Genomic DNA, 14739 nt, shown 5'->3' on the forward strand with positions numbered 1-14739 from the left:
CCAGTATCTCGGCTCACCGGACGCTGTCGGGGGTAAGTCGGTGTGGATGCACGACACTGCTCACGGGGATGACAGACTCATGTCAAAAATCCCGAAATATCCCTTTAATGCCCCTTATAATCCGGTGTAACTCATGTATGAAAATAGACGAGAGAATTCAACATTATTGATATTGCGCCTTATAGTTCGAAAAATACGGTAGTTTCAGAGTAGTTTCAGTGTAGTTAGCTCCTCCTTTCAGGCAGAAATGAGGCAGTGTCCACCAGCATTTTGACCAGAACTGAAGAAGCAGCTTGGATGAACTGTGAAACGTATTAATCCGTGTATCATTCCTTCATTCGTTTTTCAATATAAAACTAAAAATAAGAAAACGAAAAAACAACAGTTTTCTTCATTATTTGTCTCCAAAACCAAAATGAAAAAACAGATAATGATTCATTTTTTCAGTTTTCAATTTTGTGTTTAAATGAAGAATGGAAAAAACGGATAACGACTGTTTCCTGTTCACGTGATTTCAGGGACTGTGATGCCGAACTTTTGCACCACGAATACGGACTGAACCAGGACTGATCCAGGTCCGGGACCAGAGCTCTTAGTTCGGTTCATTTTCGTTGGTGTGAAAGCGTCAGTCGGATGCTGCACCACCTCGGAACCAGCCGCAGGTTCTTGAGCGCGGAGGACCGGAGCAGCCCGTCCGGACCTGTAGTCCACAGCGCATTCTCACTTTCCCCACACGGAACGAGCGCGCAGACGATGACACGGAACCACTCTGGTCCCGGTCTGGTCCCGGTCTCAGTCCCGCTCTGGTACCGGACCTGGATCAGTCCTGGTTCAGTCCTGAAGTCACTGAAGTCACGTAAACGGGAAACAGCCGTTATCCGTTTTTTCATTTTGGTTTTGGAGATAAATAACGAAGAAAACTGTTGTTTTTTCATTTTCTTATTTTTGGTTTAATATTGAAAAACGAATGAACGAACGACACACGGATTCGTATTCAACCTAAATAAACTTTTGTCCAGTTGATAAATTGAATTCCTCCTTTTGCCATCAGACGTTTTGTTGCGAACAGTCAACAGTGTCACAAGAAACGTGTTGAGAAAAAAAAGACACAAATTAACTGCAAAAGAAGCTGGCAGGAACCCATCACCCTCAAAAACTGAGCCCCACCTGCAGAGCCCAGAAGTACAAGACGTTCAGTGCCAACGTGATGAGGCACAGTTAAAATCATTACACTGAAAGAAGACATTTTGTTCTTCTCTATAATTATAATCTGTCACACCCGCGGGTCGTTAAAATTTGCACATTTTGAAACGTAATATTCTACTCTAATATTAAAACCACTGACTTCCACATTAGAAAACGGCGGTGCCCAGTGGGAGCTGACGGAGCCGTAAAAGTCATCGTATAATCATAATGTTAAAAAGGGTCAAAGCTCGTCTAAATTCATAAATATAAAACTCTTGGCCTGCGTTCAAACCGCCGCCATCTTGGTACTGGGCTTCCATGGTCTTAAGTCAACGAACGTCATTTGACTAAAGCTTTTTTACAATATCCGGACTTTTGCGACACATACGGACTGAACCAGGACTAAACCAAGACTAAAACAGGACTAAACTAGGACTAAACCAGGTCTAAACCTAAAGCAGGACTAAGCCAGGACTGAACCAAGACTAAAACAGGACTAAACTAGGACTAAACCAGGTCTAAACCAGGACTAAACCAGGACTAAACCAGGACTAAACCAGGACTAAACCAGGACTAAACCAGGACTAAACCAGGACTAAACCAGGACTAAACCAGGACTAAACCAGGACTGAACCAAGACTAAAACAGGACTAAACTAGGACTAAACCAGGTCTGAACCAGAAATAAACCAGGACTAAACCAGGACTAGACCAGGACTAAACCAGGACTAAACCAGGACAAAACCAGGACTAAAACAGGACTGAACCAAGACTAAAACAGGACTAAACTAGGACTAAACCAGGTCTGAACCAGAACTAAACCAGGACTAGACCAGGACTAAACCAGGACTAAACCAGGACTAAAACAGGACTGAACCAAGACTAAAACAGGACTAAACTAGGTCTAAACCAGGTCTGAACCAGAACTAAACCAGGACTAAACCAGGACTAAACCAGGACTGAACCAGGACTAAACCAGGACTAAACCAGGACTGAACCAAAACTAAAACAGGCTTAAACCAGGTCTAAGCCAGGACTGAACCAGGACTAAACCAGGACTACAACAGGACTAAACCAGGACTACAAAACCAGGACTAAACCAGGACTAAACCAGGACTAAACCAGGACTGAACCAGGACTACAACAGGTCTAAACCAGGACTAAACCAGGTCTAAACCAGGTCTAAACCAGGTCAACACTACTTCTTGGTGTGTGGGAAACACTCAAATCGCCTTGTCCCCGACTGATGTTCATTCATTTAAAGCAGTGCATCCCAGTACCAAGATGGCGGCCTTGTTGACGCATTCGTTCCTATAAACAGATGTCGTCAATGTGACATCTAGCGTTCTATAACAATTATCTTCTTTACACTATAGTAATGACTAAACTGATAAAAAAATAAATGAAAACACCTGTATTGTTAAATCAAAGTTAAATTTGTCAGAAAAAAAGTGTTACTTGCACATGAGCCTTGCCTCTCCACAGATCTGACCCTGGAGTAAAGCAGGTCCTCCACCCGAAAAGCTACAGAGTGCACCTTTAAGACTCCTCACCTCACAGTTTAAAGGTTGTGTGTTCTATTCCCAAACAGAAATTTACAGAAAAATCAAATATCAAATAAAACAATAATAACATAAATCCAAAAGGCATTTTCGTTTGCATTATTGGAGCTTTGGCAATTTCAAGTTGGTAACAGTTTCAAGTGGGTAGTGTGAGGGAAGTGTCTTGCTCAATAGCCCAACAAAAAAATGCAATAGTTTAAAAAGGAACATAACGGCTTTAGCTTTATACACCAGCTATTCTACCCACCTCTGATCATCACAAAACCACGTCTGTTTTTTCACTACATGCCAAAAACTCCAGAGAACTCGTGTCAGGTTGGCCTTAAAAACCGAATCTAAACCCGAAAAACACTTAAAGAGGGAGTATTACGCTTTTACTGGATGTTCGCTGCGATTAACGTAACAAATTTAGGTCACCGTGTTGCCTTTTGTTGTTTTGAAAACGGTTTCGACGCCTCCCGTGACTTTGCTCTCCACGCTAAGTCGCTCCCCCTTCGGAGCGTCCCAATAACGAAACCGCAGCACGTCACAGCTGTTGTTGTTGTTGTGAAGTTGTTTTGTACAGTTTTGTGTCACGTTTTTTGCGTATTTACGGAGGATTTATGTCGAGTGCATTGTGTAACTTTCCGCCACTTGCTCGAACGTTATTAGTTGCTTGGAATGTTCCGGGGTGTGGCATTAAGCTCTATCTCCGCGGAGACAAACGTGTGATGCCAGCAAGCCAAGTTCTGAGGAGGTTTTTCAAGTTTTTTAAGTGTTTTGGAGAGAAATAAAATCACCTGTAATTGAATAAAAGCAGAAAGGATAAGTTTAATGCCCTACTGTGGAACATTCCAAAGCAAAACTATGCAATGTCTGTGAAAGCAACACTCCATTTGAAAGTTACACAGTGCACCTTTAAGGACGTTTCGAGTAGGGCCCAGGAGAGATCACTGCACAGCAAAAATTGGAGTGTTAAAATTGACTCTCACAGAATCAATTTTAACATTTTCTCAGGGTTTATTTGAGTCCAATCTGTTCTAGAGTTAATTAAGTTGTTAATTAAGTTACACTGGACCAAAGGTTCCTGTTTAACCCCGAAATCAAGAGTTATATTAACATTTTGAGAGTAAACGGATAATACTTTTAGGGTTATTCTGATTCAGCGAAACAATAAACAACACACAGAGATGTTTTATTTTTACACTATTTTAGTTAATTTAAGATGAAATTATGAACAAAACTGGTTCAAACTGGTTTTCTCTCGCAGGAGTTTGAAGTGATAAGTGGAAGGTGCCAAATTAACACAAGTGGAAGTTGAATTAACACTAGAGGAAGTTGAATTAACACTAGAGGAAGTTGAATTAACACTAAGGAAAGTTGAATTAACACTAGTTAAGTTGAATTAACACTAAGGGAAGTTGAATTAACACTAAGAGAAGTTGAATTAACACTAGAGGAAGTTGAATTAACACTAAGAAAGTTGAATTAACACTAAGGAAGTTGAATTAACACTAGAGGAAGTTGAATTAACACTAGAGAAGTTGAATTAACACTAAGGGAAGTTGAATTAACACTAGAGGAAGTTGAATTAACACTAAGAGAAGTTGAATTAACACTAGAGGAAGTTGAATTAACACTAGAGGAAGTTGAATTAACACTAAGAGAAGGTGAATTAACACTAAGAGAAGTTGAATTAACACTAGAGGAAGTTGAATTAACACTAGTTTAAGTTGAATTAACACTAGAGGAAGTTGAATTAACACTAAGAGAAGTTGAATTAACACTAGAGGAAGTTGAATTAACACTAGTTTAAGTTGAATTAACACTAGAGGAAGTTGAATTAACACTAAGGAAAGTTGAATTAACACTAGAGGAAGTTGAATTAACACTAAGAGAAGTTGAATTAACACTAAGAGGAAGTTGAATTAACACTAGAGGAAGTTGAATTAACACTAGAGGAAGTTGAATTAACACTAAGGAAGTTGAATTAACACTAGAGGAAGTTGAATTAACACTAGAGGAAGTTGAATTAACACTAGTTTAAGTTGAATTAACACTAGAGGAAGTTGAATTAACACTAAGGGAAGTTGAATTAACACTAAGAGGAAGTTGAATTAACACTAGAGGAAGTTGAATTAACACTAAGAGAAGTTGAATTAACACTAGAGGAAGTTGAATTAACACTAGAGGAAGTTGAATTAACACTAAGAGAAGGTGAATTAACACTAAGGGAAGTTGAATTAACACTAGAGGAAGTTGAATTAACACGAATAATTAACACTAAGGGAAGTTGAATTAACACTAGTTTAAGTTGAATTAACTTCAAACATATCAACTCTTGCAAATAAGCCCAATCCGAATCCCCATTTAACTTTCTAATAGTTAAAATAACACTTTTTGTTATTGTTTTGTCACTGTTTAACACTTTTTTGTGTTTAAAACAACTCTAAAATATTTTACTCTGAAATTTTAACCCTCCAGTTTTTGCTGCGTAGACGCGTGGAAGTTTTTGATGAGAAGTTTTAACGTTATAACACGGTAGAAATCTCCAAAAAAAAAAAAAGTCAGTTTCGCATAATACCCCCTCTTTAAGTTTTGTGTTTTCCCTTTTTTTGACCTTACCATTTTTACACCCATATTTTGACATTTTTTCAACCCTCATTTTGACGTTTTTACACCCTTTTTGTGGCGCTTACCTGGGCCAACCTCAGTGTGAGTGAACAGTGGTCAGTCTGCACAGTCCCAGATCGAGCGCGGTACAGTACCTTGCATACCTGCTGGACCAAAGTCTTGCCTGGTGAGGAAGATGGCGTGGTCGTGGTACTCGGCGTGCTCCGGGTCACGTCTCTGCTGAGTGTTTGCCCAACGGCACACCTGCTCCAGAGAACGGGACGGGTTTCCACGCTCGATCAGGCTGATGGACTGCAACGGAGAGAGAGAGAGAGAGAGGGAGAGGGGGAGAGAAAAGAGTGGGGAAAGAGAGGGGAGAGAGACAGAGGAGGGAGAAGAGAGAGACGAGAAAAGAAAGAGAAAAGGTAGAAAAGGAGAGAGGGTGACAGGAGAGAGAGATTAAAAAAAGGGGAGAGAGGGGAGAGGGAGGGTGAGAGAAGAGAGAGGGGATGGGGTAAGAGAGAGAGGGGAGAAAGGGAAAGAGAGAATAGAGAAGGGAGAGGGGGAGAGGAGAGAAATAGAGAGGAGAGAGAGAGAAAGAGAAGGAGGGAGGGAGGGAAGAAAGGGGTGTTGAGGGGAAAGGGGGAGAGAAAAGAGTGGGGAAAGAGAGGGGAGAGAGACGGGGGAGGGAGAAGAGAGAGACGAGAAAAGAAAGAGAAAAGGAGAAAGGAGAGAGGTGACAGGAGAGAGAGATTTAAAAAGGGGGGAGAGGAGAGAGAGAGAGGGCAGAGAAAAGAGGGGAGAGGGAGGGTGAGAGAAGAGAGAGGGGATGGGGTAAGAGAGAGAGAGGGGAGAAAGGGAAAGAGAGAACAGAGAAGGGAGAGGGGGAGAGGAGAGAAATAGAGAGAGGGGAGAGAGAGAAAGAAAGAGGGAGGGAAGAAAGGGGTGTTGAGGGGAAAGGGGGAGAGAAAAGAGTGGGGAAAGAGAGGGGAGAGAGACGGGGAGGGAGAAGAGAGAGACGAGAGAAAAGAAAGAGAAAAGGAGAAAGGAGAGAGAGATTAAAAAAAAGGGGAGGGAGGGGGCAGAGAGAAAGAGGGGAGAGGGAGGGTGAGAGAAGAGAGAGGGGATGGGGTAAGAGAGAGATGGGAGAAAGGGAAAGAGAGAACAGAGAAGGGAGAGGGGGAGAGGAGAGAAATAGAGAGGGGAGAGAGAGAGAGAGAGAGAGAAGAGGGAGGGAGGGAGGGAAGAAAGGGGCGTTGAGGGGAAAGGGGGAGAGAAAAGAGTGGGGAAAGAGAGAGGGGAGAGAGACGGGGGAGGGAGAAGAGAGAGACGAGAAAAGAAAGAGAAAAGGAGAAAGGAGAGAGGGTGACAGGAGAGAGAGATTAAAAAAAGGGGAGAGAGGAGAGAGAGAGGGGGCAGAGAGAAAGAGGGGATGGGGTAAGAGAGAGAGGGGAGAAAGGGAAAGAGAGAACAGAGAAGGGAGAGGGGGAGAGGAGAGAAATAGAGAGGGGAGAGAGAGAGAGAGAAAGAGGGAGGGAGGGAAGAAAGGGGCGTTGAGGGGAAAGGGGGAGAGAAAAGAGTGGGGAAAGAGAGGGGAGAGAGACGGGGGAGGGAGAAGAGAGAGACGAGAAAAGAAAGAGAAAAGGAGAAAGGAGAGAGGGTGACAGGAGAGAGAGATTAAAAAAAGGGGAGGGAGGGGGCAGAGAGAAAGAGGGGATGGGGTAAGAGAGAGAGGGGAGAAAGGGAAAAGAGAAACAGAGAAGGGAGAGGGGGAGAGGAGAGAAATAGAGAGGGAGAGAGAGAGAGAGAGAAAGAGGGAGGGAGGGAGGGAAGAAAGGGGCGTTGAGGGGAAAGGGGGAGAGAAAAGAGTGGGGGAAGAGAGGGGAGAGAGAGGGGGAGGAGAGAAGAGAGAGACGAGAAAAGAAAGAAAAAGGAGAAAGAGAGGAGATATTAAAAAAGGGGGAGAGGAGAGAGAGAAAGAGGGATGGGGTAAGAGAGAGATGGGAGAAAGGGAAAGAGAGAACAGAGAAGGGAGAGGGGGAGAGGAGAGAAATAGAGAGGGGAGAGAGAGAGAGAGAGAGAGGAGAGAAAGGGAGAGAGGGAAGATGAGAGAGGGAAGAATAAGGCATAGTGGGTAAAGAAGAGAGAAAAAGAAAGGGGAGAGAGATGGAAGAGGAGAGAGAAGGAACAGGGGGTAAGAGAGAGGGGGAGAGGAATGAGAAGGAGAGAGAAACGGAGAGAGGGGAGAAGAGAGAAGGCATAGGGGATGAGAGAGGGGGGGAAAAAACGGAAAAAGAGAGAGGGAACAGAGAGGGGAAAGCAAGGAAGAGGGGGGTGAGAGAGGAAAGAAAGGGAGGGTGGCAAAGAGAGGGGAGAGAAAGAGAAGAGAAAAAGGAGACAGGAGCGAGAGAGAGGGTAAGAGACAGGGAGAGAGGAAGGGGTAGAGAGAGAAGAAAGGCGACACAGGGAGTGATAGGAGAGAGAAAGATGGAAGAGGAGAGAGAGGTGTTAGGGGGTAAGAGAAAGGAGGAAAGAAGGGGGGATGGAGACAGAGAGAAAGAGAGAGAGGGCGGGGCAGAGGAGAGAAAGGGAGCGAGAGAACAGAGGGGGGAGAGCAAAGGAGAGGGAGGTGAGAAAGGAGAGAAAGAGAGAGAGACAGGAGAGAGAGAGAGGTGAAGGGGGGAGGGAAGAGAGAGTTAATTAACAGACTGGGACAATTGATTTTCATCCATTAAAGACGGTAAAGACTTAACCTGGTCAACAAGACGAACTGTCACGGTATTTTCACAAACTCGACGGACCAATCACAGGGCAGGATTGTGGTTGGGGGCGGGGCCAAAACAAACCAAAACAAATACGGCGACTGTGACGGACTTGAGCCTGTTTTTAGCATCAGTACAGACGTGTTTGTTTGTGGAAAAGCTGCAGATGGAGGCGCTTTGTGCGTCTGTGGAGGGAAAGATCGCTGTGCTTTTCTCTCGCCTTCTCTTACGGAATCACGAAGGGAAATGTTACAGACTGTTGCTTTAAATCCGAGCTCAGAACTGCTGGCGGTAAGTTGGCGGTAAAGTTCACAGGAAGTAGATTCACTGTCACTAATCTGCAGCTTCACCTCGATCCGTGCGCTGTGTGGATGTAAACAGACACACATGAGGAACTACTCCCACCTTTTAACTTTTTAATTTTAAAGAAAGCTTCAAACTGGATTAACAGTGCTGTAGGAGCCATTTTCTTTCGTTTAGGTTGGGGTTAATTTGGGTCTCTCTTTGTCTGGGCACAGGGCGACCTATATTCAGCTTGGCCACAAGGGGGCAGGGTGGAGTCAAGCCCTATATAAATGCACAGGTGCCAGTGCACTGGGTGTATGGGTGACAGGAGGTCACATGGTTTTTACCGCTCTCCTTCTGGCCGGTGGTCTAACTTTCACTACTCAACTCTGTAACATTACTGAACATCTATTCATCCATTCTACTCCTTTCTGCTCTACAATCTAATGTGCCAATCTGGTAGCACGTTAGGCCCGGATCCCCTGCACCCAGAAACGACAAAAGGTTAGGACTAAAACTGTCACTACAAGTGCTGTTTTGTGGACGGGATGTCATTATTTTTTATGACCTAAAGTAAATTGTCTATGACTTTATGACAGCGTTTCTTAGACGTTTTTTTCTCATGTTTCCCATATTTTAAAAGTCAAAAACCTTCACTACCCAAGTCAATAGACATGATTCGTAAATCACAAAATAAAGTTGGATTTGAGCATTATTGAACATTAATGAGGATATTTTATTGTTGACTAAGTGATCGTCTCTCTGAACAATTAATATGACTCAAGTTTTAAACCATGACAAACAGTCATTAAAGCAGCAATAAAAGGATCCATAAGTCGACTATTTGGACATTAAATGTGGCCCATTTCTTTTTCTTTTCAACATTCAACTGAACCAGCAATACTGGAACAAAATAGTCTGTAGACCTGTATTTTGCAGACCTACATGCAGATCATGATAAGGTGACCCAAAAAAAATAATCTCTTGCGACCCACCTGAGGATCACAACCCAGTCTTTGGGAGACAATGCTTTACGGCACCTACGTATGAAGAATTGATCAGAATTTAATATGAAATGTTAACTATTTCCACTCACCTTATGGTTTGGTTTTATAGTTTTTTAACATTCAAAATACTGTCAGTGCGTTTAGTGTTTAGGTTAATGTAAAAATTGTGCGCTGTCCCTGTCTCATTAAATAAATAAATAAGTTAATAAATAAATAAATTAGTAAATAAGTCAATAAATAAATTAGTAAATAAATAAATAAGTTAATAAATAAATAAATTTGTAAATAAGTAAATAAATTAGTAAATAAATACATAAATAAGTTAATAAATAAATAAATAAATAAGTAAATAAATTAGTAAATAAATAAATAAATAAGTTAATAAATAAATAAATAAGTTAATAAATAAATAAATTAGTAAATAAGTAAATAAATTAGTAAATAAGTCAATAAATAAATTAGTAAATAAATAAATAAGTTAAATAAATAAATAAATTTGTTAATAAATAAATAAATTAGTAAATAAGTAAATAAATTAGTAAATAAATAAATAAATAAGTAAATAAGTAAATAACAGCCTTATGATAACTTAAACGCTAGAGTGGACTGAAAAAAATACTAAAAATACTAAATACTAAAAGTCTATGATGCCAAAACACAGATCAAAAAACAATATAACATGGGCCCTTTAAAAAAAAAAAAAAAACGCTCTCGCCGTTCACGTGACTCCGCCCACACCGAGCACAGACCAATCATTAGCCTGCGAGTCTGTGGGTCTTTTAAACACAGACTTCTGACTTTTCAGCAGATTCAACCCAGACTCCGGTCACACATAATCACAGAGAGCAGAGCAGAGCAGAGGTGTACGAAGACAGATCCACGTCTGTTTTTATCCACTGCGCCTGAGCTCCTGTGTGGGTTTAATCATGCAATTTGTACAGCGCAAATCAGGACACGAATGCGGTGGAAATAATCTCCCAAAACTACAAATATATTCAAATTAGCCGCAACAAATTATAACAAACTTAATACTGATAAAATAAAGTGTACAGGGCCCATATCATGTTATTTTCTGATCTATGTTATAATGTTTCCTCATCACAAACAGACCTGGAGTTGTGTTTTGTTTTGTTTAATTCACACAAATTTAACACACAAACCTTGTGTTGTGTGTATTTTGTCCATCAGAAAACGAACTGAAAAGTTACGACATCATGAATTATAATCATGAAATGAAAATGTACGATTATACTTCCTTCAGTACGAATATGAATTCACAGACGCGACTTTACTATCAAAAATACGTCATCACTTCACAAGTTTAATTTACTGAGCAGAAGAAACGGTCCTGATTCAGTCCATATACGGTGCAAAAGTCCAGCATCTCGATCAATATTTCTTCTTGAGAGTGAATTTAGTGTATTTATTACATAAAACACATCAGTGGAAAAGATCGGCTCAGTGTGTATATTTATACACTAATGACACTGGTGTAGTCCTGGTCCAGTCCAGGTGTAGTCCTGGTGTAGTCCTGGTGTAGTCCTGGTGTAGTCCTGGTCCAGTCCTGGTCCAGTCCTGGTGTAGTCCTGGTGTAGTCCTGGTCCAGTCCCGGTGTAGTCCTGGTCCAGTCCCGGTGTAGTCCCGGTGTAGTCCAGTCCAGTCCCTGGTGTAGTCCTGGTCCAGTCCTGGTGTAGTCCTGGTCCAGTCCGTGTATAGTCCTGGTGTAGTCCTGGTCCAGTCCCGGTGTAGTCCTGGTGTAGTGTAGTCCTGGTAGTCCAGTCCCGGTGTAGTCCCGTGTAGTCCTGGTCAGTCCTAGTGTAGTCCTGGTCTAGTCCCGGTGTAGTCCTGGTCCAGTCCCGTTGTAGTCCTGTTCCAGTCCTGGTGTAGTCCTGGTCCAGTCCTGGTGTAGTCCTGGTCTAGTCCTGGTGTAGTCCTGGTGTAGTCCTGGTGTAGTCCTGTTCCAGTCCTGGTCCAGTCCTGGTGTAGTCCTGGTCCAGTCCTGGTGTAGTCCTGGTGTAGTCCTGGTCCAGTCCGTGTGTAGTCCTGGTGTAGTCCTGGTCCAGTCCCGGTGTAGTCCTGGTCCAGTCTAGTCCGTCCAGTCCTATGTAGTCCTGGTCAGTCCCCGGTGTAGTCCTGGTCCAGTCCCGTGTAGTCCTGTCCAGTCCTGGTGTAGTCCAGTCCAGTCCTGGTGTAGTCCTGGTGGTAGTCCTGGTTGTAGTCCTGTGTAGTCCTGGTGTAGTCCTGGTCTAGTCCTGGTGTAGTCCTGGTCCAGTCCCGGTGTAGTCCTGGTCCAGTCCCGGTGTAGTCCTGGTCCAGTCCTGGTGTCCAGTCCTGGTGTAGTCCTGGTCCAGTCCTGTTCCCGGTGTAGTCCTGGTCCAGTCCGGTGTAGTCCTGGTCCGTGTCTGTAGTCCTGGTCCAGTCCCGGTGTAGTCCCGGTGTAGTCCTGGTGTAGTCCTGGTCCAGTCCCGGTGTAGTCCTGGTCCAGTCCCGGTGTAGTCCTGGTCCAGTCCCTGGGTAGTGTAGTCCTGGTCCAGTCCCGGTGTAGTCCTGGTCCAGTCCCGGTGTAGTCCTGGTGTAGTCCCGTGTAGTCCCTGTGTAGTCCCGGTGTAGTCCTGGTCCAGTCCCGGTGTAGTCCCGGTGTAGTCCTGGTCCAGTCCCGGTGTAGTCCTGGTCCAGTCCTGGTGTAGTCCTGGTCCAGTCCCGGTGTAAGTCCTGGTCCAGTCCTGGTTAAGTCCTGACGAGTGGTTCAGCAGTAGCGGCGTATTTGTATTTAAACTGTGCTAATGTTTGTGGCTCCAGGTCCTGGTTTCTGGGTCTTTCTCTTTCTTCTCCATCTTCCAGATAATAAAGTCGCTACGTCACTAGACAGTCGTCCCTGATTGGTTGACACGGCGCATCCAACGCCAGCATTTTCAACTTCTGACACCGATGCCGGGGACTCGCATCCAGAGCATTGGCGTCTGAATGCTCAAGACGTTCCGCGTCGACGCCAGATTTGCGCCGTGCTGACGCCTGAAGACGCTCTGCAAAAACACAGAACGCCGCTGCACACCCAGGCACGTCCACATAGACTTTACATGTGAACTGGACGCCTTGATGCTCCAGTCTGAAAGGATCTTTAGACTTTAATCTGAGCTTTAACTTGGCAATTCCAGGGCTGACAGGATTTCAGCCCTGGAATTGACAATATCTACTGAACTAAAGGGAAAAGCTGGTATCTGTTAACTGGAAAACTACTGCTTCATGACATCACAAGGTGAAACAGAGCATTATGAGGTTTACAGATGCAGACAGACTAATGATCCAGGATTATGCAAACATGTGTGAATGAAACAAAACACAACTCCAGGTCTGTTTTTGATGCAGAAACAACATTATAACATAGATCGTAAAACAGTAATCACCTTAAAGGTTGTATAGAGGATTTTTTAAGGGAAAAGAAATACAGCGACAGTCCTTTTTCAAACACCACCTTCCTCCTCCACAGCTCCCTCAGTAGAAACACCTCCTTACTCTAGAAATCACACTTGTTTACAGCCGGTGCGCGTTCAGAATTACTGTTGAAGTGACCTGTCTAGAAATAATTTAGCGACCGACACGTCAGTTTTTAGACCCTTCGTTTGCTTAATTCACTGGAAGAGATCTCCAGGAATCACCTCAGTTTGGCTTTGCTCCTTTCCCTCTTCTCTTCTTCCTTCAGCGACCTCAAAAACTGACTTTCTTTTGCGGCGAACTGGTCGTGGATTCTCGTCCTCCATCTCGACAAACTTTGTGAGAACTGTGAGGAAGCTACAGTTTGAAAAAGCCTCTAAGAACCACCGCAAAAACCACGTAATCCCCGCGCACCGGCAAGTCAGTTACACGAGAAATGTAGGGAGTTTGATTGACAACCTAACAGCCAATAGAAAATGAGGTAGCCTTGTTATCTATTGGCTGATGTTTATCTGGCCTCACTACGTCCACAGTTGATAGATTTTCATTCTTTTTTTTTTTTGGTCATCATAATTACAAGGCTGCTGCATCTCTGTAATGGTATTTTAAACTTTCATTGACAATTTAAAACTGAAAAAAAAATCCTCCATACAACCTTTAAGGAGAAAAACACAAAATCGTAACTGATCTGAGCTTTGTTTATGATCAGAAAGAAATCAGACCTTTTTGCTGTTTACACGGAATTTTAAGAGTTTTCAGACTCCAGAAATCTCTTCATAATCAGATTTGGAGCGTGTAACCACAACGTCACAACAAAACAAAATGACTCAGGTCCACGTGTTTTATCTGGTCAAGCAGCTGCTCATGTAACTACTGCATGACAACAGAACCAAAGACTGCGGCGATTAAAACAGATGTGACGAATAAATGAGACCGGATACACGCTGTTCTGTTCTGAGCGCGCAGCAAATGGACGGGTCTAAATCCTGGCTCCGGGAGATGACTAATGGCTGACAAGATAAAAATAAAATGATAACAGCTTGTGTAAAAGCAATGGGAGGAGGCAGACTGGCTCAAGAGGATATTCTCATATGTTACTACTTGAGTACATATTTATACTTTTAAGAGTTTTATCTTAAAGCTGCACTGTGTAACTTTCACCTGCTTAGAGTAGAAAGCATATTTTTGTAATAGGGGTGGGATAATTTAATCAGTTACAGGCTTTGTAATTAGTTCATCTCAATTAATCGCGTTACAATATTTGCCCCAAAAGCCAACATTTATTTTGTGTAAATGAATTTTAGTGGACGACTTCATCAAATAATACACACAGACATGACGTTTAAACTCAAGTTCTTGAAAAAAATAAACTGCATTTCGTTTCAAAATAGTAGACAAAGGTGAAGTCTGTGTCCAAAACTGAAGAGACTAAAGTTAAAGTGCCATTTTACTTTAAGTTGTTCCTTCTGAACGTCGTGTTTCTGTGCTCAGTGTGACATGTTTTGCGTTTAAATGTTACCGTATCAGGTTGAGGCGCTTCTGTGATCTGCAAACTCTTTTCTGCACAGTTTGTAATAAACGTCTTCCTTGTCCATACTTCCATCGGGTTGTTTTTTTTTAGAAATTTTAGAAACCATCCAGTAGACCCAGAGCTATAGAGTAAGAAAGTTTTCAGAAATATTTGTGTGCGCAGGATAGAAATATGCAATCAGGCTGGCATCACCTAGTGCCTCTGCTCAATTTCATTTCTCTCCAGCGACTAGATCAGGAATCAGAAAACACTGGACGATTTGCAAGAACCCTGAAAGTTGTAGACCGCGCACCGGCCAATCAGGGAAGAGCTGTGAAGCCGGCAATTACTTGGACACCGCTGAGCGTTCTGGCGCATTACATACGTCACGACCAAACAGCAGTG

General features: G+C 42.9%; 1 protein-coding gene across 1 annotated transcript in view; it reads right to left on the reverse strand.

The window, feature by feature from the left end:
* Positions 1–14739, reverse strand: part of LOC110165968 (A disintegrin and metalloproteinase with thrombospondin motifs 3) — a 287972-nt gene that overhangs the window by 129120 nt on the left and 144113 nt on the right. Inside the window, exon 7 of the mRNA XM_055149924.1 lies at positions 5494–5650. Within this exon, the coding sequence (XP_055005899.1) occupies positions 5494–5650 (157 nt within the window). The remainder of the gene's footprint in view (positions 1–5493; positions 5651–14739) is intronic.

Source organism: Boleophthalmus pectinirostris, unplaced genomic scaffold (genome assembly GCF_026225935.1).
Source record: "Boleophthalmus pectinirostris isolate CB_2022bp ecotype Guang Dong unplaced genomic scaffold, ASM2622593v1 HiC_scaffold_14, whole genome shotgun sequence".
Taxonomy (NCBI): domain Eukaryota; kingdom Metazoa; phylum Chordata; class Actinopteri; order Gobiiformes; family Gobiidae; genus Boleophthalmus; species Boleophthalmus pectinirostris.